The sequence below is a fragment of the Gorilla gorilla genome, chromosome 12 (genome assembly GCF_029281585.2).
Source record: "Gorilla gorilla gorilla isolate KB3781 chromosome 12, NHGRI_mGorGor1-v2.1_pri, whole genome shotgun sequence".
NCBI lineage: Eukaryota > Metazoa > Chordata > Mammalia > Primates > Hominidae > Gorilla > Gorilla gorilla.
In genome coordinates, this window is record NC_073236.2 from 114,847,981 (window position 1) to 114,871,696 (window position 23,716).

General features: G+C 47.8%; 1 protein-coding gene across 3 annotated transcripts in view; it reads right to left on the reverse strand.

The window, feature by feature from the left end:
- EFR3B (EFR3 homolog B) overlaps positions 1 to 22,265 on the reverse strand; it is a 115,392-nt gene extending 93,127 nt beyond the window's left edge. Inside the window, exon 1 of one of the 3 annotated variants that reach the window (XM_019021314.4) lies at positions 22,013 to 22,265. In XM_019021314.4, coding sequence (XP_018876859.1) covers positions 22,013 to 22,019 — 7 coding nt within the window. In that variant the 5' untranslated portion in view covers positions 22,020 to 22,265. The remainder of the gene's footprint in view (positions 1 to 22,012) is intronic. The other 2 variants (XM_004028935.5, XM_055377562.2) reach the window with 2 other exon arrangements.
- Between the last annotated feature and the right edge of the window lie 1,451 nt (positions 22,266 to 23,716).

The following is a 23,716-nucleotide window of genomic DNA, read 5'->3' on the forward strand; positions in this document are numbered from 1 at the left end:
AGTAGAATCTATCACATGAAAACAATAGTGTTAGAAATCAGGATTTGGGCTTTACAACACATTTATGCTTTCCCCTTTCCCAAAATATGCCCAGTTTCCTATTGTGGTCAGCAGGCAGCCTATAAAAAGCAGGGTTACTCACCTTCAGCTTTCTAAATGAACACACAGTATCAAATATAGAAACAGAGGAAGCTTTATTTTTATGGTGCCAAACTGATTGAGATCAAGAGTAAGTGCTTTAAATATACAGACGAACTCACAGATTTAAGATGCAGATTCTGAAAAGCTAAAGATCCAAGATCAATCATTCGAACGCCCAAATATATCATCAGAGAGACTGTTGCAGCATGCATGCAGTGCCAGAACACAAGACAGGCGCCGTGCCCAGAGCCTCCGAAACGTAGAGCCAGGGCCAGGGTGGTCACAGTGCCAAAGAGAAATTTCAGAAGCAACACTTTTGAAATGCAAAACAGAATCAGAAGCAAGCACCAGAATTCTGCAAAAATGCAAAACAAGTACTAGGTTGAGCCCTACTAAAAATGCCAAGTAAGCAGCAGGCCAATCAGAGCCAAGACCCATTCTTAATGCAGCAGCTCTACCGCGCATGGGCCTTCTGGGAACACCTGCACGAGGTAGGAAGTCTCTCAAGCAGATCCTGTCCATCTCAAGAAGCCAGGAGCACATGGAGTGAGAACGCAGCTGGAAAGAGACAGCTCCTGAAAAGCTCTAAATGAGGAGTGGAGAACCCTTCCTCCAATGCAGACCCTCAGGCCCCTGGAGAGGGTGACCCTGTTACTGCCACACTGTCATCAAAAGGATCGGCTGATGGTAAAATATGTATTACAAGCTCTGTAATTAACATCAGCCTCAGCTAACATCTATGAAGCTCTCACAATCGGTTAGGAGGTTTGAATGCATTTTTACTTAATCCTCCCAACAACACTGAGGTGGGGTCTATCATCTCCATTTTACAGATGAGGAAAATGAGGCTTAGGGCAGTTAAGTAACACTTCCAAAGTCACATTAACTGCTAAATGGGGTAGCTGGATTCAAACCCAGGGCTGTCCGACTGCAGGGTCTTCACACTTAACCCCTGGCCTGCAAAGAACACACTGAGATTAATCCATTTCAGTGTGCCATTAGAAAAAATATATACCATTCCTAGCCAGGGAGTATAGGTCCTTATACAGAGATGTCACAAGCCAGCACATTATTAAGGAACAGGTGAATAATAAGGTCATTAAAGCCTCTGTGTTCTTAGGAGAATGACATTACTGTGGGCTGTGAGGTCACAAAAGCCCCAAGAAGGAAATGGAAAAATCAATCCTTCGGCCAGGCACAGTGGCTCACGCCTGTAATCCCAGCACTTCGGGAGGCTGAGGCAGGCAGATCACTTGAGGTCAGGAGTTCAAAACCAGCCTGGCCAACATGGTGAAACCCCGTCTCTACTAAAAATACAAAAAAATTAGCCAGGGGTGGTGGGTGGGGCGGGTTGGGGGGCACCTATAATCCCAACTACTCGGGAGGCTGAGGCAGGAGAATCGCTTGAACATGGGAGGCGGAGGTTGCAGTGAGCCGAGGTCGCGCCACTACACGCCAGCCTGGGCGACAGAGCGAGACTTGTCTCAAAAAAAAAAGAAAAAAGGAAAAAAAAAGAAAAATCAATCCTTCATACCCAGCCCTGCTCAGCCATGTCTGTGATTGTGCTGAGACAGTGCTGGAGGCCTAGGAGAGTCAGGCTTTGTTTTGTCATTGAAGGTCCCCTGAGAGTCAGCAACGCCAATGACAGTGCCCAAAAGGCAGGCCTTACACTCAGATGGCCCTGCTGTATGGGCCTCCCCCCACCGCCCTGCCGGCACCATCAGCTTCCCAGCTGCCAATGGGATGGACTTCCCGGTTCAGCTTCCTCTGCTTGCTACTCGGCACGTAAGTTGTCTTGTAGCCTGCGGCCCTGACCAGCAGTTCTCAATGAGCCCTTTCACTGGTGCTAGCCTGCTGGTAAGAGCCCTGGTGCGGGCTGGCACAGGCCCTTGACTGTCCGTCTCCTAGTATACCCACTGCCAGCACTGCAAAACAGCCCTGGGATTGTTTGCACGGATGTTTTCTTCTCTTCCAGGGTTTCCTACTGTTTTACTGCAGTATAATTAACATGCAGTAAGATGCACACATTTAAGCATTCAGTACCTTGAGTTTTGACAACTGCTTTTACACTTGTGTAACCATCACCCAAACAAGAGGTAGGACATTGCTAATCCCCTCACAAAGTCCCCGTTTCCAGTCAACCCACTGGCCCAACTATCTGATTTCTATTATCATAGATTTGTTTTTGCATGTATTCTTACATAATCATTTCTGAAACGTGATTAGAAGAGTCTAGGCAGTTATCCACAAGGCCTCTGGTGATGAAGAACACTTTTAATTATATTTACGTTCTGCCATTAAAAATACATGCTCACTTCTGAGCATTAAGTTATAGGGAAAAAAATTAAAAATTAAAAATACACACTCACTACACGAAGTGTAGAAAATACAAAATGTTTTAAAAGAAAATTGAAGCCATTGCTTACACTGCCTATAAGGTGGCCCTGCTCCTCAAGGAGCAGTAAAAAAAAATAAATAAATAAAATGAAAATAAATTAAAAGAAAATTTAAATCATCCATGATCCTTCCACCTGGAAATAATCAATGTTAGTGTTCTAGTGGGTTTCTTTCAGGGCCAGTACATCCACAATTACAGGCTGGCTCCCTGGTGTGGCATTCGTTTTTTTTTTTGTTTTTTTTTAATAAGTAGGCCAGGCAGGGTGGCTCACGCCTATAATCCCAGCACTTTGGGAGGCCAAGGCGGGTGGATCACCTGAGGTCAGGAGTTTGAGACTAGCCTGGCCAACATGGTGAAATCCCGTCTCTACTAAAAATACAAAAGAACTAGCTGGGCGTGGTGGCGCACGCCTTTAATCCCAGCTGCTCAGGAGGCTGACACAGGAGAATCACTTGAACCTGGGAGGTGGAGGTTGCAGTGAGCCGAGATCACGCCACAGCACTCCAGCCTGGGCAACAGAGGGAGACTCCGTCTCAGAAAAAAAAAAAGTAAATAAAGCTTATTGGTGTTCACTTCTGAGTAGGCCATCTACGTTGCCCGTGTGAGAGGCAGCTCGATCAAAAATCAAACTCCAGGTTGGGCACGGTGCATCCTGCCTGAATCCCAGCACTTTGGGAGGCTAAGGCAGGGGGATCACTTGAGCTCAGGAGTTCAAGACCAGCCTGGCCAACATGGTGAAACCCCGTCTCTACCAAAAAAACAGAAATTAGCTGGACGTGGTGGCACACGGAGCTACTCCGGAGGCTGAGGGACGAGAATCACTTGAACCCAGGAGGCAGAGGTTGCAGTGAGCCAAGATTGCACCACTGCATTCCAGCCTGGGCGACAAAGTGAGGCTGTTTCAAAAAAAAAAAAAAAAAAATCAACCTCCAATTCAAGGTGCCAACCCCTGTGGCTGAGTTGGAGCCAACACTGAAATTCACATTTATTCTCTTCTGTGGAATATGTCTGGCTCTGTTCTCTCCATTGGCAGTCATATGGGCCTCTCGCAGCACCTCGGTTTTGTCACTCAGGACAGTGGCTAGTTTTTTGGTTTTTGTTGTTGTTGTTTGTTGTTTGTTTGTTTGATTCGGAGTCTCGTCGTGTCGCCCAGGCTGGAGTGCAGTGGGACGATCTCGGCTCACTGCAAGCTCCGTCTCCCGGGTTCATGCCATTCTCCTGCCTCAGCCTCCCGAGTAGCTGGGACTACAGGCACCCGCCACCACGCCCAGCTAATTTTTTTGTGTTTTTAGTAGAGAAGGGGTTTCGCTGTGTTAGCCATGATGGTCTCGATCTCCTGACCTCGTGATCCACCCACCTCGGCCTCCCAAAGTGCTGGGATTACAGGCGTGAGCCACCGCCCCCAGCCGACAGTGGCTAGTTTTTTGATATCGCCCCCTCTCCAAGGTGAAAAGCCCATTTGCCATTAACTCAGACCACCCCTAACAGGTACTCCAATTTTGATAATCATCCCTCCAGCCACTTTCACAAAACACAGTAGCAGACATTATCTTAATTTTATCCAAACTTTCTTTCCTGAAAAAAAAAATGGCACTTTAATGATGATATTCTTAATTTGAGTTGGAAGAGTTTTCCAGAGATCCAAAGAATATGAAGATGCCAGTTTCTAAGTCTCCTTTTATAGACACCCCCGATCAATAAGGTGACTAACACAAAGCCATCAACGTGGTCTGATTCATGCTATTGGCAGAGGGTATGATCAACTCTGATAACATGTGTATGAAAACTTTTTAAAAAAATTATGGTAAAATATATATAATATTCAATTTGCCATTTTAGCCTTTTCTTTTTTTTTTTTTTTTTTTTTTTTTGAGACGGAGTCTCGCTCTGTCACCCAGGCTGGAGTGCAATGGCGCGATCTCAGCTCACTGCAACCTCCGCCTCCCAGGTTCAAGTGATTCTCCTGCCTCAGCCTCCCAAGTAGCTGGGACTACAGGCTGCGCCACCACACCTGGCTAATTTTTGTATTTTTAGTAGAGATGGGGTTTCACCATGTTGGCCAGGCTGGTCTCGAATTCCTGACCTCGTGATCCGCCCATCTCAGCCTCCCAAAGTGCTGGGATTAGATTACAGGCCTAAGCCACTGCACCTGGCCCATTTTATTTTATTTTATTTTATTTTTTGAGACAGAGTTTCGCTCTTGTTGTCCAGGTTGGAGTGCAACGACGTGGTGATCTTGGCTCACCACAACCTCTGCCTCCTGGGTTCAAGCGATTCTCCTGCCTCGGCCTCCCAAGTAGCTGGGATTACAGGAATGTGCCACCACGCCCGGCATTTTAGCCATTTTTAAATGCAGTTCAGCAGCACGAAGTCCATTCACACTGTTGTGCAACCATCACCATCATCTATCTCCAAAATTCTTTTCACCTTGCAAAACTGAAACTCTACCCAGTAACAACAATTCCCCAATCTCCACCCCGCCCAGTCCCTGGTAACCTCTATTCTACTTTCTGTCTCTATGAATTTGACTACTGTAGCTTCCTCATACTACTGGAATCATATACTACTTGTCCTTGTGTGACTGGCTTATTTCCATTACCATAATATCCTCAAGGTTCATCCACGTTGTACTATGTGTCAAGATTTTCTTCTTTTTTAAGACTGAATATTGGCCGGGTGTGGTGGTTCATGCCTGTAATCCCAGCACTTTGGGAAACCCAGGCAGGTGGATCACCTGAGGTCAGGAAATCGAGACCAGCCTGACCAACATGGTGAAACCCCATCTCTTATTAGCATGCTTGTAATCCCACCTACTCGGGAGGCTGAGGCAAGAGAATGGCTTGGCCCCAGGAGGCGGAGGCTGCAGTGAGCCAAGATTGCGCCATTGCACTCCAGCCTGGGAGACAGAGCGAGACTCCATCTCAAAAAAAAAAAAAAAAATCAACACTGAATAATATTCTATCATACACAGATGTTGCATTTTGTTTATCCGTTTGTCTGTCGATGGACACTTAGGCTGCTTCTATGGTTAGGCCATTGTGAATAATGCTGCTGTGAACATGGGTGTACAGATGTCTTAAGTCTTTGCATTCATTTCTTTGGGGTTTATGTCTATTAGTGGGATTGCTGGATCATATGGTAATTCTATTTTTCACTCTTTGAGGAGTCACCATACTGTTTTCCCATAGTGGCTGCACCATTTTTTCCCACTAGCCGTACACAATGATGGTTCCAGTTTCTCCACAACCTCACCAACACTTGGTTATTTTTTTTTGGGTGGGGGGAGCAGGGAGACAGAGTCTCACTCTGTCTCCTAGGCTGGAGTGCAGTGGCGTGATCTCGGCTCACTGCAAGCTCCCCCTCCAGGGTTCAAGCAATTATCATGCCTCACCCTCCTGAGTAGCTGGAACTACAGGCACTCGCCACGATGCCTGGCTAATTTTTATATTTTTAGAAGAGATGAGGTTTTATCATGTTGGCCAGGCTGGTCTCAAACTCCTGACCTCAGGTGATCTGTCTCCCTTGGCCTCTCAAAGTGCTGGGATTACAGGCATGAGCCACCGCGCCTGGCCAACACTTGCTTATTTTCTGCTTTTTTTGATAATAGCCATCCTAACGGGTGTGAAGTAGTATTTCACTGTGGTTTTGATTCCTATTTCCCTAATGATGAGTGATGTTGAGCATCTTTTCATATGCTTCTTGGCCACTTCTTTTTTAAAAGAGATGGGGTCTCACGATGTTGCCCAGGCTAGAGTGCAGTGGCTATTCACAGGCTCAATCTCACTACTAATCAGCATGAGAGTTTTGGCCTGTTCTGTTTTCAACCTGGGCTGGCTCACTCCTCCTTAGGTAACCTGGTGGTCCCCTGCTCTCTGGAGGTTACCATATTGATGCCAAACTTAATGCAGACACCAGACTGGCATAGTGAACTACAGCCCAGAACTCCTGGGCTCCAGTGATCATTCCGCCTCAGCATCTGGAGTAGCTGGGACTACAGGCACATGTCACCATGCCAGCTACATATCTTTTTTGAAGAAATGTATAGTCAAATCCTTTGCCCATTTTTAATCAAAGTTGCTTGTTTTTGTTGAGTTATAGGTGCTCTTTATACATTCTGGAGGTTAACCTATTATCCAGGATATTATTTGTAAATATTTTCTCCCATTCTGTAGGTTGCCTTTTCACTGTTGAAAAGCATCATTTGATGCACGAAAGTTTTTAATTTTACTGTAGCTCAATTGATAATGGTCTTTTTTTTTTTTGACGGAGTTTTGCTCTTGTTGCTCAGGATGGAGTGCAATAATGGTGCAATCTCAGCTCACTACAACCTCCGCCTCCCAGGTTCAAGCAATTCTCCTGCCTCAGCCTCCCAAGTAGCTGGGATTACAGGCATGTGCCACCGTGCCCAGCTAGTTTTTGGATTTTTGGTAGAGATGGGGTTTCTCCATGTTGGTCAGGCTGGTCTTGAACTCCCGACCTCAGGTGATCCACCTGCCTCAGCCTCCCAAAGTGTTGGGATTACAGGCGTGAGCCACCGTGCTCAGCCTGATAATGGTATTTTCAATAAGAATCTATGTGGGATATAAGAGAATAACGTTGGAATAAAACAGACCTGGTTTTTTTTGTTGTTGTTACCCATGCCACTTAACGAGCTGGGTGACTTGCATAAGGCATTTAACTTATCTGAAAATGGCAGAGGAAGCAGGCAAAGGCATACCCAGCATGCAGAAGTTTTGTGAAACTAGAATGCATGCAAAGCAAGAATTGTAGCACCAGCACTTGAAAGGGACATGGCTCCTACCTACCCCTACCCCAGTGGGGGTCATGCCATTAGACAGGACCTCTACAACAGACACTGAATTCACAAAGGGAGAATTATCCCTGTCTTACCAATGAGGAAATTTACGCATAGCCAGGTTACATAAAGAACCTGAGATGGCAGCACCTACATTCCCTCTGGGATCTTCTGAAAACTCCTACTCTGGCTGCACCACCAGCCCCGGGTGCCTCAGCTGCAGGATAGAAGAGCTGGAAAACCCTTCCAGCCCATTCATTCCAGCTCTCCCAGTTTACGGATGGTGAAACTGAAGCTGAGAGAGTTAAGAATCTTGCCCAAATTTACACAGCAATCAGCTCTAATGGCCAACTCTCCCCCTTGTCCAGAAATGTCCTTGATTTTAAAATAGAAGGACAGTGCTGGTGCCTCCCAGTGCCACCCACGCCTCTCCAGAACACTCAGCCTGCTCTCTGAGAGTGCTGTCTGGGGGAGAGGAGAACGTTTTGAGCAGCCCTGTGGAAAAGCTTTCGGATGGACAGACGTGCTTACTGTATTTGCCAGCTGCTGGGCCCAGGCCTGCCTGTAGGATCAGACACTTTTAGGAGCTGGATGACAGCAATGGGAAGACCCTGCTGTTTTTCCCTCTTCTGCTTTGTCTGTATGTGACCTGAAGACCTGCTACTGCACACAAGCTGAAGGTGCACAAGGCTGCTTAGTGGTTTATCAGGAACATTCCAGCTGGCTGCTTCCAGGCAACGAGATACAGACATTTATTGCCTTTGCCTCAAAGGGCCTTTTCATCATTCTTGTTTTGTTAAAAAAAAAAAAAAAAAAAGCACAAGTAATATGAATGGAAATCAAAATAGACTTATCCATAATTATACCATTAAATGACCTTCCTTTCAAAAGAAGACTGTGACATTTATCCTGAGTGCCACAAACCAAGGAGGAAATACATGAGAAGTCCTTCTAACGGCCTTAACCGTTTCAGCAGGAAGGCCAAAGGGCTGTGTCTACAACTAACGCCTCCAAGTGTGGAGGAAAAAATCAAATGGCTGTATTCTAATATATTCTTTATTTATTTGGAACAAAAATCCATGAAAAGACACGCTGAGATGACAAAATATTATTGCTGTCACTACAGGACTCTCTCTGACCTTAGAGAAATTCCTAGCCCATGCTCACTGATACCTGGAAACACCGGCTGCTATGTAGGTGTAGATGAATGGATGATATGTATCATTATTTTATAGTCAGATGCAAACATTTGGACTCTTACTACTACATACCAAAGTTCCCGGTTAGATGCTAGAAAAACAAAGCTGATTAAGATAGTGTCCTCAAGAGGTTCACAGATCTGTTGTGTCAAGAAATAAACGACAACAGTAAACTCTAAGATACAGTAGAGGAGACCTGGAGGGAGGCTGCAGAGCTCCAGATTTTCCCAGCATCCACCCTGTATGCTTCTGCTCTAGAAGCATCCCTCCTGCACAAGCTGTGAGCAGCTATAAGGTGCTAGGAATGCATCCCTTCATTGTAAGTCGTTCCTTTCTACAAGATCTTCAGGCAAGGTCTTTATAAATGTTCTCGTAATTTAGGGATTATTGTTCATGCAATGTACAAACAGTATTTCTTTTTCTCCAGCTAAAAAGAAAGTGGGGATATGGAAAGAAGTCTTTATGAATAGCTACGACAAGGGTGGGATGGGAGCTCTGCCAAGCTAAGATTCAAGACTCCTGGCTTCTGAATGCTTGAGTTTATCTGGGTCCTTCTGCACGGTAATAAGACAGTTAGCGTTTAAATCCAGGAATCCTAATTCTCAGATTTATAGACAAACCTCTCGGTCAGGATAAAGGACATACTATAGAGTACCAAGCTTAAAAGTCCCTATGGGTCCCCAGTGAGGGACTCGTATAACCCAAGTCCTAGATGTAAGGCCCCAAGTTAACTATGTAAAATCTATGAAAATATTCAATTTGGAGTTCTTTAATAGTGAAATTTGCTGTTTGGCATAAGACACGTGCAATTGCCATCAGGCACAAAGTGGTGTTTTAATGTCACATGAAGCTCTGTGAATGCTTGCTTAGGAGGCAATGGAGTGAACAGACTTGAACCAGCTGCATGACATTGGGTAAGTTATTGAACTCCTGAATCTCGGCATTCTCACCCAACCACAGAAATGATGATGACATCCACCTCCAAAGAGTTCTCCTGAATTGAGATAATGAATAGAATGGCATGGAATAAACATTGCAAAATTTTAGTCATGCATACGAATTTAGAATTGCATAAGGATTTAGATAAAGATGTCACCTCTGTCCTCTTTGTGGCTTAAGAGATGTTCTTATCTTTCCAGTGCAGAGATGAGAGGGACACAGTCATGGATTGCTGACCTGTGGGCAGCCCTCTAGAGGACAAGGAAGTCCTGTCCTCTAGAACTGATCACGGTGATCAGTTCATGGTTGTCCCCTCTCAGGGTGGACAGACAGCACCGAGGCAGGCTCCTCAGTATTGCAGGAGCCCTGTTTCTATGTTCTTACTAACCAGACCCTTCTAAGGATTTTTATTAACAAATACAGCCTATATATGACACACTCATCCTTGTATGCAGGGATTGTCACTTTCTGGAAAGGGTATGGCTATATTTCAGAAGCATCCATAAAAATTACTTGCATGGGTCAGGTGCGGTAGCTCATGCCTGTAATCCCAACACTTCGGCAGGCGGATCACCTGAGATCAGGCGTTCAAGGCCAACCTACGTGGCAAAACCCCGTCTCTACTAAAAATACAAAAAATTAGCCGGGAGTGGTGGCAGCTGCCTGTAATCCCAGCTACTTGGGAGGCTGGGGCAGGAGAATCGCTTGAACCTGGGAGGCAGAAGTTGCAGTGAGGCGAGATCATGCCACTGTACTCCAGCCTGAGTGACAGAGGGAGACTCCATCTCCAAAAAAAAAAAAAAATTACTTGCATGGTAATAATATCACCTTTCACAGGTACAGTGTCCTGCAATATAAGTCCGTGTACATAGACATTATCTCATTTGACCCCCCTCATACATCCTCACGAGTGGGGCAGACTAATTATCCCACTTCTCCAGGGGGAGGAATGAGCTCAGGGAAAGATGAACCAAATGTCCAGGGCCCTCTGGCTGGAAGACGGTCATCTGGGACTTGGACCACCACGTGTCCATCAATTCCAGCCTAACCCATGGACTGCACAGCTTTGCTGTCTAGGGATAAGGGATCTGCGCAGGACTGGGCCTGCACCACACAGCCCGGTCCCAGGTCCACCTCTTAGAAGCACCAATTGCTGCTTAGACCTGAAGATGTAGGGAAGGAATTTTTTGTTTGTGTGTTTTTTGGTTTTGTTTGTTTGTTTGACGGAGTCTCGCTCTGTCGCCCAGGCTGGAATGCAGTGGTGCGATCTTGGCTCACTGCAACCTCTGCCTCCCGGATTCAAGCGATTCTCCTGCCTCAGCCTCCTGAGTAGCTGGGACTACAGGCACATGCCACCATGCCCAGCCAATTTTTGTATTTTTAGTAGAGATGGGGTTTCATTCACCATGTTGGCCAGGATGGTCTCAATCTCTTGACCTCATGATCTGCCCACCTCAGCCTCCCAAAGTGCTTGGATTGCAGGCGTGAGCCACCGTGCCTGGCCAGGGAATGAGTTTTAATTCACACCCAAACCATCAGAAGAGCAGAAGCTCTCCCGCAATGCCAGGTTCCTGGTTTCTGCTCTTCTCCAGGCCAAGCACTGACTGACCATGGAACCAATCTCTAAGAACACTGCCCATCCAGGTGTGTGTGTGGCCCAGCCTTGGTGGTAACACCCCACTCTGCAGTCTGCCTGTCTCTGAAAGGCATGCCCATGCTTTCTTTCCAGGCCATTGTCAGTGCTTGTACTGTCTTCCACCCTCCTCAGCCTACTCTCTGGCCTGTCTCTCAGGACCTATTCTCATTGTGGTCCCCAAAGCTCTTCCTGGGGCCTTTCTTTCTCTTCGACAAAGCAAAGCTAAGGGAGCTGGGAAAGGTGCCAAGAGTGAGAAGTGAGAGAAGTGATCCAGAAGTGAGAACTCCCAGCCTCGCTGTTGACTGGCCTGGGACCTTCAGCCCTGCCTCTTACATTCTCTTGCCCTTCCCAAATTATTAATAACACATGAGTCTGAAATACAGTGAGCTCCACAAAGGAAAGACCTGTATTCTCTGGACTATTCAGAATGTTCTAGGGACAGTGTGATAGGAGGCTGAGTCCACACTCTGGAGCTGGAATGCTGAGGTTCAAATCCCAGACTTTTCACATAACTGGGTGGCCATGGAGAAGTTATTAAACCTCTCAATGCCTCAGTTTTCTCATTTCTAAAATGGGAATACTAATCCTTCATCATGGAGTTGGGGGAAGATTATATAAGACATAAAAACTGCTTAGTACAGACAAATTTATCCCCATAAAAAAAGTGCTTAGAATTCTGCCTGGCACAGGCTGGGCAAAGTGGCTCATGCCTGTAATCCCAGCACTTTGGGAGGCCAAGGCGGGCAGATCACAAGGTCAGGAGTTCAAGATCAGCCTGACCAACATGGTTAAACCCCGTCTTGACTAAAAATACAAAAACATTAGCCGGGCATGGTGGCACACACCTGTTAATCCCAGCTACTCAGGAGGCTGAGGCAGGAGAATCGCTTGAACCCAGGAGGCAGAGGTTGTGGTGAGCAGAGATCGCGCCACTGCACTCCAGCCTGGGCGACAGAGCGAGACTCCGTCTCAAAAAAAAAAAAAAACAAGAATTCTGCCTGGCACATAGTGGTGCCCAATTAATGGAAGCCACATTAACAGTAACTGTGTTGTTAATCAGAACCCACCTGAGGCTGAAATATACAGAGTGAGTAAGAAATTACAAAGAAGCGAATGAAAAAGATGATGCCTCAGAATGCATTCATTCAACATGGTTTTTGAGGACCGGGCAGTGTTCTGTGCCCTAAAGATGCAGTAGAGAACAAGAGAAATGTGTTCTCTGCCAGGCGCAGTGGCTCATGCCTGTAACCCTAGCACTTTATTTATTTATTTATTTATTTATTTGTATTTTTTGAGACTAAGTTTCACTCTTGTTGCCCAGGCTGGAGCCCAATGGTGTGATCTTGGCTCACTGCAACCTCCGCCTCCCGGGTTCAGGTGATTCTCCTGCCTCAGCCTCCTGAGTAGCTGGGATTACAGGCATGTGCCACCATGCTTGGCTAATTTTTGTATTTTTAGTGGAGACTGGGTTTCACCATTTTGGCCAGGTTGGTCCTGAACTCCTGACCTCAGGTGATCCACCCACCTCAGCCTCCCAAAGGGCTGGGATTACAGGAGTCAGCCACTGAACCCAGCCAATCCCAGCACTTTGGGAGGCCGAGGTGGGCGGATCACCTGAGGTCAGGAGATCGAGATCAGCCTGGCCAACATGGTGAAACCCTGTCTCCACTAAAAATACAAAAACTAGCCAGGCAGGAGTGGTGGTGCACGCCTGCAAACCCAGCTACTCGGGAAGCTGAGGCAGGAGAATCACTTGAACCCGGGAAGCGGAGGTTGCAGTGAGCTGAGACTGCGCCACTGCGCTCCAGCCTGGGCGACACAGCAAGGCTGTGTCTGAAAAAAAAAAACACACACACACACACAAAAGAGAAATGTGTTCTCTGCTTTCATGGAGCTTACAGTTTACTGGGGGAAACAAACAAGAGAAATATTAGTGATGAATGGCCATGCGGTGAATTAAAATATGGTACGCAAAGGAGTGTGACCAGATGGCCTCCTGAGATGGTGAAAGCAAGAACAGTTTTTCAGTGAAAGATCTCAGAAGATCACATCATCCATCAAAAGAGAAATCAGGCTGGGCGTGGTGGCTCACGCCTGTAATCCCAGCACTTTGGGAGGCTGAGGCAGGTGGATGACCTGAGGTCAGGAGGTCGAGACCCGCCTGGCCAACAGGGTGAAACCCCCATCTCTACTAAAAATACAAAAAAATTAGCCAGACATGGTGGCTCACGCCTGTAGTCCTAGCTACTCGGGAGGCTGAGGTATGAGAATCGCTTGAACCCAGGAGGTAGAGGTTGCAGTGAGCTGAGATCATGCCACTGCACTCCAGCCTGGGCAACAGAGTGAGACTTGGTCTCAAAAAACAGAAGAAAAAAAAGAGAAATCATATCCACAACTGCAAAGGGGCTGGAGCCTCCGCAAGCAAACCAGGAGGCAGCTGAGAGCAGGGCCAGTGGCAATTTCACCGAGGGGAATCAGTCACTCAACCTCTCCACAAACTCGCATTTGGACCAATCTTAATACCACGCAAACAGATAAAGAGCAGATTAAAGTGACTATATTTTGAAAAGAAATATCTAATTTAGACCAAGGTTTAGGAAGTGTCTCCTCTTCTAGGATGAATTCCTCTCAAATCTTAGCATCCCACAAAAGCTGTATTCGTCCTAGGCAATCTCATTAATTTTACAATGCTAATGAATCTTGTAAATGACTTTCCCCCCTCTTAATTGTGGCCTACAGTAAGCTCAAAATGGAATTTGCAACATGGCCTGCTTATATGCATTTTTTTCTCTGAAATAACTTTATTCCTGGCTTTTTTGTGTCTAAGATTTTCTTTGCTTTGATCTCTTTATGTATTGTCATGTGTGTGTGTAAAACATATGCCTCAAATCTTCTTTAGAATGTATAGCTCTAGGTAATTTATTTTCTATTTTAAAATCAACTTTTTAAAAATAACTGCTTATATAACCCCCATTTTATGTACCATGGAAAAAAATTTTTTTAAGTTTCAATTCACCTTATCCTCACCCTTACCCCTGCACCCCCACACAGAGCTTTTTTTAAAAAGGAGCCAACATCATCCTTTGCATATGCACAGAAACTTGTGGTCCAAAGCTTTCTTGCTCCTTAGGCCACACCTGTGGCTGCAACAACTGTCTCCTCCTCTGCTTCTCTTCATTTTCACATCACCTCCCACCACCCTGCACAGCTGCCCTCAGCTTGATTTCACTTCACATCACTTGAGCAAATCAGTCCTTTGACAGTTTCAAACCATCAATGGCTCCCACTGCTCATAGGAATGAGTGAAAACTCCTTATCTTGACATTATCTCCTTATCTATTTTTTTTTTTTTTCAGATGGAGTTTCACTCTTGTTGCCCAGGCTGGAGTGCAATGGCACGATCTCCGCTCACAGCAACCTCCACCTCCAGGGTTGACGTGATTCTCCTACCTCAGCCTCCCAAGCAGCTGGGATTATAGGCATGCGCCACCACCCCTGGCTAATTTTCTTTTTTTTTTTTTTTTTTTTTTTTTTTTTTTAGTAGAAATGTCGTTTCACAATGTTGGTTAGGCTGGACTCGAACTCCTGACCTCAGGTGATCCACCCACCTCGGCCTTCCAAAGTGCTGAGATTGCAGGCTTGAGCCACCGCAACCAGCCTATCTCCTTATCTATCACATAATTCTCCACTTAAACTCTGCTCAAACCCAGGCAGCTCCCCCTGACTCTCGCTGGACAGGTCTTCCCCATCCCCACCTCCACGCACACTTCCTCACGTTGGTGCCTCCACCAGCCACACCTGCCTCCCTTCTCTGCCCCTCGGTAGAGGAGAAAGGGCTGTTGTTTCTGAAGCCTGCCCAGATGACTCCACCTCGCACTGGTCTCTTCCACTTCAAGATATTGCTGGTTGAACATCTGATGAGTAACTCCATTCCACCTTGCAAAACAGTGCAACTTTACTGAACTTTATATCATTTAATTGTTTGCATGTTTTATAACTTGTTTTCCCAGTTAAATTCTAATGTTCTTGACAGAAACTACTTTTATATATTCTTCTATCCCTCATGATGGCCTCTGTAGTATCATACATAGCTGCTACTCCATAAATACTTGATAGCTTATATCCCTAGTCTACATCCCTTCCAAACACAGAGCAGACAGCAAAAGACAGGCAAGTAGTTAATAACTCATACTCCCATGACGATTTACTAACACGCAAATAGTTAGAAGACAAAGAAGTGTTTCACTAATAATACAGAATGTAAGTTAAAGTGATGTACATTTTCTATCAAATTAGCAAGTACTAGGGGAAAAATCTTAATATTGAACGCTCTCGAGAGTATAGGGAGATAGGTGATTTTATAACTGCTAGTAGGAGTATAATGGATACAAACTGAAAGCAATTGAACAATATGTAACTAGTCTTAAAATGTTTATATACCTTGACCAATCCATTTGAAGGGCTACAGTCCAGGGAAAAATTCTGCTAGTAGGAGTACAACGGATACAAACTGAAAACAATTGGACAATATGTAACTAGTCTTCGTAGGGAGCAGCCCCACAGGGTCAGTGGGTTTTTCTCCCCATGTGTGGAGACAAGAGATTGTAGAAATAAAGACACAAGACAGAGATAAAAGAAAAGACAGCTGGGCCCGGGGGACCACTACCACCAAGATGTGGAGACTGGCAGTGGCCCCAAATGCCTGGCTTTTCCTAGGTTATGATTGTAGAGCAAGGATTATTATAATATTGGAATAGAGAGTAATTGCTACAAACTAATGAGTAATGATACTCATATATAATCATACCTATGATCTATATCTAGTGTAACTCTTGTTATTTTATATATTGTATTATACTGGAACACCTCGTGCCCTCAGCACCTGGGTGGCTTGCCACCCACAAGTCTTAAAATGTTTATATACCTTGACCAATCCATTTGAAGGGCTACAGTCTAGGGAAAAATTCCGAAGTTCACAGAAAGCTTTGAGTACCAAGTACTTCTCCAGGGGCTGTAATTCAGAAACACCCCTAAATGTACAGAAAGAAAATTATACATCCTTTCAGTGCACCGTTACATAGACATTAAAAATGATAGCCAAGGAGTTTACTAACTTGTGGGGCATGCTTATATTCTAGTGCTAATTTTAAAAAAAAAAGGATATAAAATGAATGATTCCAGGCCAGCTGTGGTAGTTCATGCCTATAATCCCAGCACTTTGGGAGGCTGAGGTGGGAGAATCACTTAAGGCCAGGAGATCAAGACCAGCCTAGGCAATATAGCGGGAACCCATCCTACAAAAAACAAAAAAATTAGCTGGGCATGGTTGCACATGCCTGTAGTCCCAGCTACTCAGGAGGCTGAAGCAGGAGGATCACTTAAGCTCAGGAGGTTGAGGCTACAGTAAGCCATGATAGTGTCACTGCACTCCAGCCTGGGGGAGAGTGAGATCCTGTCTCTAAAATAAATAAAAGGTTCCAACCGTCTAAACAAACACATGGAAAGAAAGATATTAGAGCAGTAAATGTTATATTGTTAATAGTTTACTGTATTTTCTAGATTTTCTAGAGGGATTAGATGATTTTTTATATTTTTCCTTTGTTTGATAGAAGGAACGGTATCACAGTACTGTTCTTAATCTTATGGGACATAAATTTTTATTTGTTTTATTTTTGCCTTTAAAAGAAAAATTAAGGGCCAGGCATGGTAGCTCACACCTGTAATCCCAGCACTTTGGGAGGCCAAGGTGAGCGTATCAGTGTGAGGTCAGGAGTTTGAGACTAGCCTGGCCAATGTGGTGAAACCCCATCTCTACTAAAAATACAAAAATTAGCCAGGTGTGGTGGCACACGCCTGTAATCCCAGCTACTCGGGAGGCTGAGACATGAGAACTGCTTGAACCTGGGAGGTGGAGGTTGCAGTGAGTCAAGACCACGCCACTGCACTCCAGCCTGGGCAACAGAGTGAGACTGTCTCAAAATAAATAAATAATTAAAAAATAAAAAAAATTAAGAAACAGAGAAAAGAGAGTTAAGAAAAGGGGAAGGGAAAGTGGGGGCAGCTCTCTTATCCTAATTCATCTCTGCCATGAGATAAACACTGCTGTCATCTTTCCAGAGGCAGGAAAGAGGCTCAGAAATGCTCAGGTTCAAGATTACCCGAGGGTCGGAGCTAGGGTTCAGACCCAAGCTGTGGGGTTCTTGGTGCTCCTTGAAGCCAGGATCAAAAAGAAATAGCAAGGAAAGGGCTGAAGGAGGTGAACACAAAACCAGAGCAGTAATTGATGTCATAGATAGAAGGTTGCTTTAAATGGGTAGAACTGTGGATGATTTTTTTCTCCACTCTTTTCCAGATTTTTCTGTAATATAATATTACCTTTTTATTTTTATTTATATACAAGAAAAAAACTGTGACCAACTTGTATTCACTGAACCGTGAGCAGCAAGAGAGAAAACAGGCTCACCTGGCCCCCTTCTCAAGGGGAATAAAGGAGTTGGAGTGGTGGGTGGGAGGGGGAAGGGCACACAGCTCCCACATGCATAGGCCATACCTGGCATCATGGGGCTGCAGAAACCTCAGGATCTGGGGGAGGAGGCTGGTTTATGTGTGTGCACATGCGCACATGTGCTGTGGGATCGCCCTGAGGAGGAGCAGGGCATCTATGGAGATTTCTGCAGAGGTAAGACTTTGTACTTCAGGGGGAGCCTGCCTTGCCCTGCAGTTTCTCCAACCTTTTGGCAACAGTCTCACTCACCAAATAGGATTCCGTCAAGCACATTTTCGGTGTGGTTTTTTGTTTTGTTTTGAGATGGAGTCTTGCTTTGTCACCCAGGCTGGAGTGCAGTGATGCTATCTCTGATCACTGCAACCTCCGCCTCCCAGGTTCAAGCAATTCTCCTGCCTCAGCCTCCCCATTAGCTGGGATTACAGGTGCACGCCACCATGCCTGGCTAATTTTGTGTTTTTAGTAGAGACGGGGTTTCACCATGTTGGCCAGGCTGGTCTCAAATTCCTGACCTCAGGTGATCCACCCACCCTGGCCTCCCAAAGTGCTGGGATTACAGGCATGAGCCACTGTGCCCAGCCCAAGCACATTTTCAAAAAGTTGTTCACTGTCGCTATTTACAGTCAGCATTCTCAACCACTAAGCGGGAAGAGAGGCATTTGCTGAGGGTGAGGCAGCACTCAGAGGTGAGGAAGAATTAGGGCAGCTTTGGTGTTAGTGGGATCGGGGTGCACAGACTGTGGTTGGGGAAATCCTTTCCAAACGTCCCTCCTAGCTGGCTGCCCTAATTCAGAGGGTGGCATTTCTCAGAGCTCTGTTTCACCTCAGCAGGGAAACGGGATGCTCCAGCCCAGATGAGAGCAACAGGGAAACTCTTAGCTGTATAATTTTTTTTTTTTTTTTTTGAGATGGAGTCTCGCTCTTGTCTCCCAGGCTGGAGTGCAGTGGCGCCAATCTCAACTCACTGCAACCTCCGCCTCCCGGGTTCAAGTGATTCTCCTGCCTCAGTCTCCCGAGTAACTGGGATTACAGGTACCTGCCACCACGCCCAGCTAATTTCTGTACTTTTGGTAGAGACGGGGTTTTGCCATGTTGGCCAGGCTGGTCTTGACCTCCTGACCTCAGGTGATCTGCCCGCCTCAGCCTCCTAAAGTGCTGGGATAACAGGCGTGAGCCACCGTGCCCAGCCTTAGCCACCGTGCCCAGCCTTAGCTGTATAATGCTAACAAAAAGAAAAGCTCATGGGAATCCATTTTTGCATAGAATTTGCTAATGATCTTCCCACCCCAGTAAAAATGCTTTCATTTTTTCATGTTCCTTGTCAGTCTGCCTTCATAGGATTCCCACACAAAACTGTGGGCAGTCACTGTGTCCTTTTAGAGAGCCATTTCCAGAAACTGATGGGTTTAGGAATGACTGAGTGGTGAGGAGACAGCTGGGTGAGTCTGAGAAAGGGAAGTGGCTCAGCGGCTTGGCACTGGCATAGTCGAGGTGATGTGCCTGTGTAAGCGGGGGTGGCAGGTGATACAAACAGGCTGTGCCCGAGTTGGCAGAGAGGAGAGGAGGGAACAGGTCCAAGGGGGCCCAAAGAGGACAGGCTCTTGAGCAACTAGTTTCTGGAGCTCGGAACCTCTTGTGATGCTCACAACTGACCTGGAAGGTAGACAGACATGTGTTTCACTTTTGTATACAGGGATTTAATTCTGAGTGACAATCCCACTTGCCTAAGGTCACCCAGCCATGAAAGGGCTCCTGGATTCAGATGGGATGACCCCAGAACAAGGATTCCTTCTATCCTAGATAGTACTGTGTCCAGCAAAGACATGGGGTTCCCAGCCTCCCATAAGCAGAAGGAAGAAGGCTGAGCTGTGGAGGGCAGAGGCAGGGTGAGGAGGGGGAGGGATGGGAAACGGAGATCCTCCAGAGCTGGACAGATGGGAAGACAAATTTATAGTGGCACAAGTCACCAAGGTGGGTGGACAAGGTACACCTTTACCTAAAGCTCTTAGGTGACTTTCGGCTCCATAGGGGGGCCTCTCTGCCCATCATGTTAATAAAACCCCTGGTGGTATTTTTCTAATGAGCCTTTATAGGACACACAGGGGAGGTCAGGAGGTGGGAGGGGGAGAAGCACAGTGCCAGGAGGCCCCTATTTTCATTCTGCCCTGTTCCATCTAACTGTGTCACTCTGGAAAAATAACTTGTAAAACAAGAGGAAAATTGCAATTATAAGAAGTCTATAATTCTATGCTCCCTGCCCCCAAACCTCCTTACTCACTTTTTTTCATCACTCTATTGACTTCTGGTGAGAAAATGATTTTAAATATCACATGAACCCTTTCTTTTCATGAAAGTCAGGAATATACGAAAATCCAAGCAGTTGAGTCCTCACCAGGGGGAGTGGGCTCCCTCCCACACCTCCTAAGATCAGACTCTGCACCCAGCAACTCAGTAGTAATTTCCCACCCAAGCTTGGTGTGACTTTCCTTTGCTGCAGGCAACTGCCCAGAGGATTCCTCCATTACAATCTTTCTATGAATCATTCAGGGTAAATACCATCTCTGTTTGCATCTGGGGAAATAAAAATATATTATAAAAGAGAAATGAAAACCTGAGATGTGTCTGAAAGTAGCACCCAGATGCTTTGATTCCCCAGTTCACCTTTCTGACTATCCAGCTCTTCCTTGTCTTGCTTCATACAACAGAGGCAGCCTGGGACCCCCACCTTCAGATATCTCGGGTAAACGACCAAATTATCTTGGACTAAATGCAATGAGGCAGCCCAGCAGAACCCAGTTCCTAATTCTGACCCATTCTGATGAGCCTGTCCTAACTCCTTCCCCACTGCAGATGCCCCTGCAGTCACATGCTTTTGTCAAATGATCTGCAGCTTCAGGCTGCTACCTCTGCAGAAAAGAAGAGGGGGAAAACGGAGAGAGTAAAAAAATACACACATACTCGTATATATATACATACATATCACAACCTCTGGCTTATAAAGCATAACCGCCTTTTTACCTTTCCCCAGAGTCCCCAGTGGTCAGCAGCACAGCCTCTCAGGCCAACCTCCCCCTCCTCCCACTTGGTCCAAGAGAAATGGTACTTGCTGAGGGGACCTGCTGATGTCTCACCCTGGATCAGAAATGCAAACGTATTTCTGAGCAACTGGGCAGGAAAGGAGACCGATGAAAAAGTTGAGTCAGTCTCTCTCTCTCTCTCTCTCTCTCTCTCAGCAGGGGGGCCCACCAATTGCTGAGCCTTTCCACCAGGCTCTCAGCTTCCTCTGCCTCTAACAAACTTTGTGACTCACAGTCTGTTCGCGGAGCGAGGCAGCTGAGCAGCCGAGCAGCCTCAGTGATGGGTTAAATTGGGAACGCACTCTTCTCCAAACACTGACCCCTCAAGTGCAGCCTGAGCCCCTACCTTGCAGTGGGGGTGGGAGGTGAGCACAGCTCCAATTATTTTGCTGGCACTAGAAGAGCTGCCAGAGACCTGGGTTTTCATGGACTTATGTCTACCGGGATCACACACACACGCACAGCCCTTGGTGGGCTGCAGGCTCAGGAATGCAGTCCATTCCTAGACTGGTCTAGGTCTCCAGTGCTCCATTCATCAGAGCTGCAATGTGGGACCCAACGCGCTCTCTCTTCTTCACCCACACTGTCTGCAAAACCAGAGGGAGTTCTAGCAAATGATCAAGCAGAGCCGTGCATCGTGAGGGTCTGGCTAACTGTTGCACGGCAGTAGAGGGGATGGCGGTGGAGGCGGGGAGAGGTCAGGGCTGTGCTGCACCCTCTCAGCAGCGTCTCCTCCCTTCATCACTGCGGAGGGAAAATCTGGAAGTTGGTGAACCTGGATCCCGCGGGGCGGCAGGGGCAGGCAGAGGCCGAGTCCATTCAGGCGGGCGAGACGAGACTCGGCCACTGGCTGCTCCCCGGGCCTCTGCGCCGCCGGCGCCGCCTCCCGCCTTCTCCGAGCCGCGCAGACGACCGGCCGCGGGCGTCTCCCTCAGCCCTGGACCGGCTTCCCACAGAAAACTCCCAGGCACAAACCGCTTTTGTTAATTCCGCAAATGCTGCCACACGACCACCTCCTCCAGCACTCCCGGTCTGCTCGGCTCCGGGAGACCCGCTTTCCCCTGAGCCTCCGCCCCCCGAAGGACCACCGCCCGGCACCGGCACGCGCCGGGCCTGGAGAGGACCCCAGGGTCCCCGGCCCGAGGCATCTTTGTCCTCGCAGCGCAGACGCGCGCGCACACAGCGACCGCAACAGCCCCGCCGGGCACCAGGTCAGCGGCCTGGCCCCGTGCCGGGGCCGTGCAGGGGGACAATGGTCCGCGCCGGGGAAGTTTGCGGAGTCGCCCCCGCGGGCCCGGGCCCGGGCGCGGAGCCCTCCTTACCGTACATCTCGGCGGGGCGCGCGCCTCCCGGGAGGCCGGCTTCGCTGCGGCGTTCCCAGCCAGCCCTCGGCGGCGCCCGCCTTTCATTCACAGTCGGGGCGGGGACTGGCGGCGGCCGACGGGGGCCCGGGCGGGGAGGGAGCAGACGCGGGGGCCGGCCGCGGGCAGGACGGAGCCGGGCGCCGCCAGCCCATTCAGCGCCGGGCCGCCGCGGCCGCCTCCGCTCGGGTTGTTGGGCCCTGCTGCGCACAGGGGGCGGGGGCTATGCTAATGCTAATGCTCCTCCCTCCCGGCTCGGCCAACCCGCGGCCGCTGCGAGCCCCTCGCCCCGCCCCGCCCCTGCGCCCCGCCCCCGAGAAACCCACAGCCGGAGATGCGCCTTTTCCGAGGCTGTCGCCCTAAGGGCCGCAGCGTGCACCTGCGGAGCTACCCACCCCAACTCCCTGCTCCTGTCGGAGCGCTCGGAAGCTCTCCCTAACCTGGGGTCCTCGAGGTCAGCCGGGGCGCTGAGAGCTGCAGGTGCACCCCTCCTCCAGTTCTGTCCAGGCTGCGTGGGCTAAGCCAGGGGGCGCAAGGATGGGAATTGGGGAATAACTTCCACCCTCTCCTGGCTAGGTACCTTAGCTGAGCACCGTTCTCTGATGAAGCCCTCCAGCCCTCAGCTGCGCCCTACCAGCTACTCTCTGGCTAGGTGCCCAGCCACTCTCTGGCTAGGTGCTTGCTACCACCAAACAGCGTCCTTCCCGGGTCAGGGACGCAGGAAACGCACCCCACTCCCAACCCCCAAGGGCTGCAGGAAGTCCGCTTGCTTTTCCTCTCCCTGATTTATATGTGTAATTCGCAAGCTTTGCCGCCAGGATCCTCTCCAGCTGAGCCCCAGCGCCGACTTGAATTCCAGCTCTGCACCTGCCGTGACCCTATGAGGAACAGGCACAGAGAGGCAGGGGCTCATGCCTACGCCCACACCTGAAGATCTCTCCTAAGCTAGCTCAGGACTTCCCTGGGCTTCTCATCCAGCCTTCTTTACATTGCACACATTCCCGTCTTTTTTTTTTTTTTTTTTTTTTTTTTTTGACATGGAGTCTCACTCTCGCCCAGGGTGGAGTACAGTGGCACTATCTCGGCTCCCTGCAAATTCCGCCTCCTGGGTTCAAGCGATTCTTCCACCTCAGCCTCCAGAGTAGCTGGGACTACAGGTGCGTACCACCACGCCCGGCTAATTTTTGCATTTTTTGGTAGAGAAGGGATTTCACCATGTTGGCCAGGCTGGTCTGGAACTCCTGACCTCAAGTGATCCGCCCGCCTCGGCCTCCCAAAGTGCTGAGATTACAGGCCTGAGCCACTTCTCCTGCCCCTCCTGGCCTTTCAATGTCGATTTCTTAGTTTCTCTTGCCCCATGGTTGAGAGTTGTTTGGGTTTGGTTTTGTTTTTTTCTACTGGTAGAAATATTCTACTAGTAGAAGTTAGAGAGGAGAGGAACTTAAAGATACTTAAGAACTGAACTTCATTTTACTTCATTTAACGTTGAGAGGTTAATTTATGTTGTTTGGCTGGGCTGTGTGTCTGTAGGCCAATGATCTACTCTCTCAACCCCAGCTTCCTGCAGGACTGTTGGGAAACTGGAATAAAATCTACATGAAATGACACAGTGGGCACTCATGTATATTTTTTCCTTCCTTCATGGCTCAAGGCAGGAACAGAGCC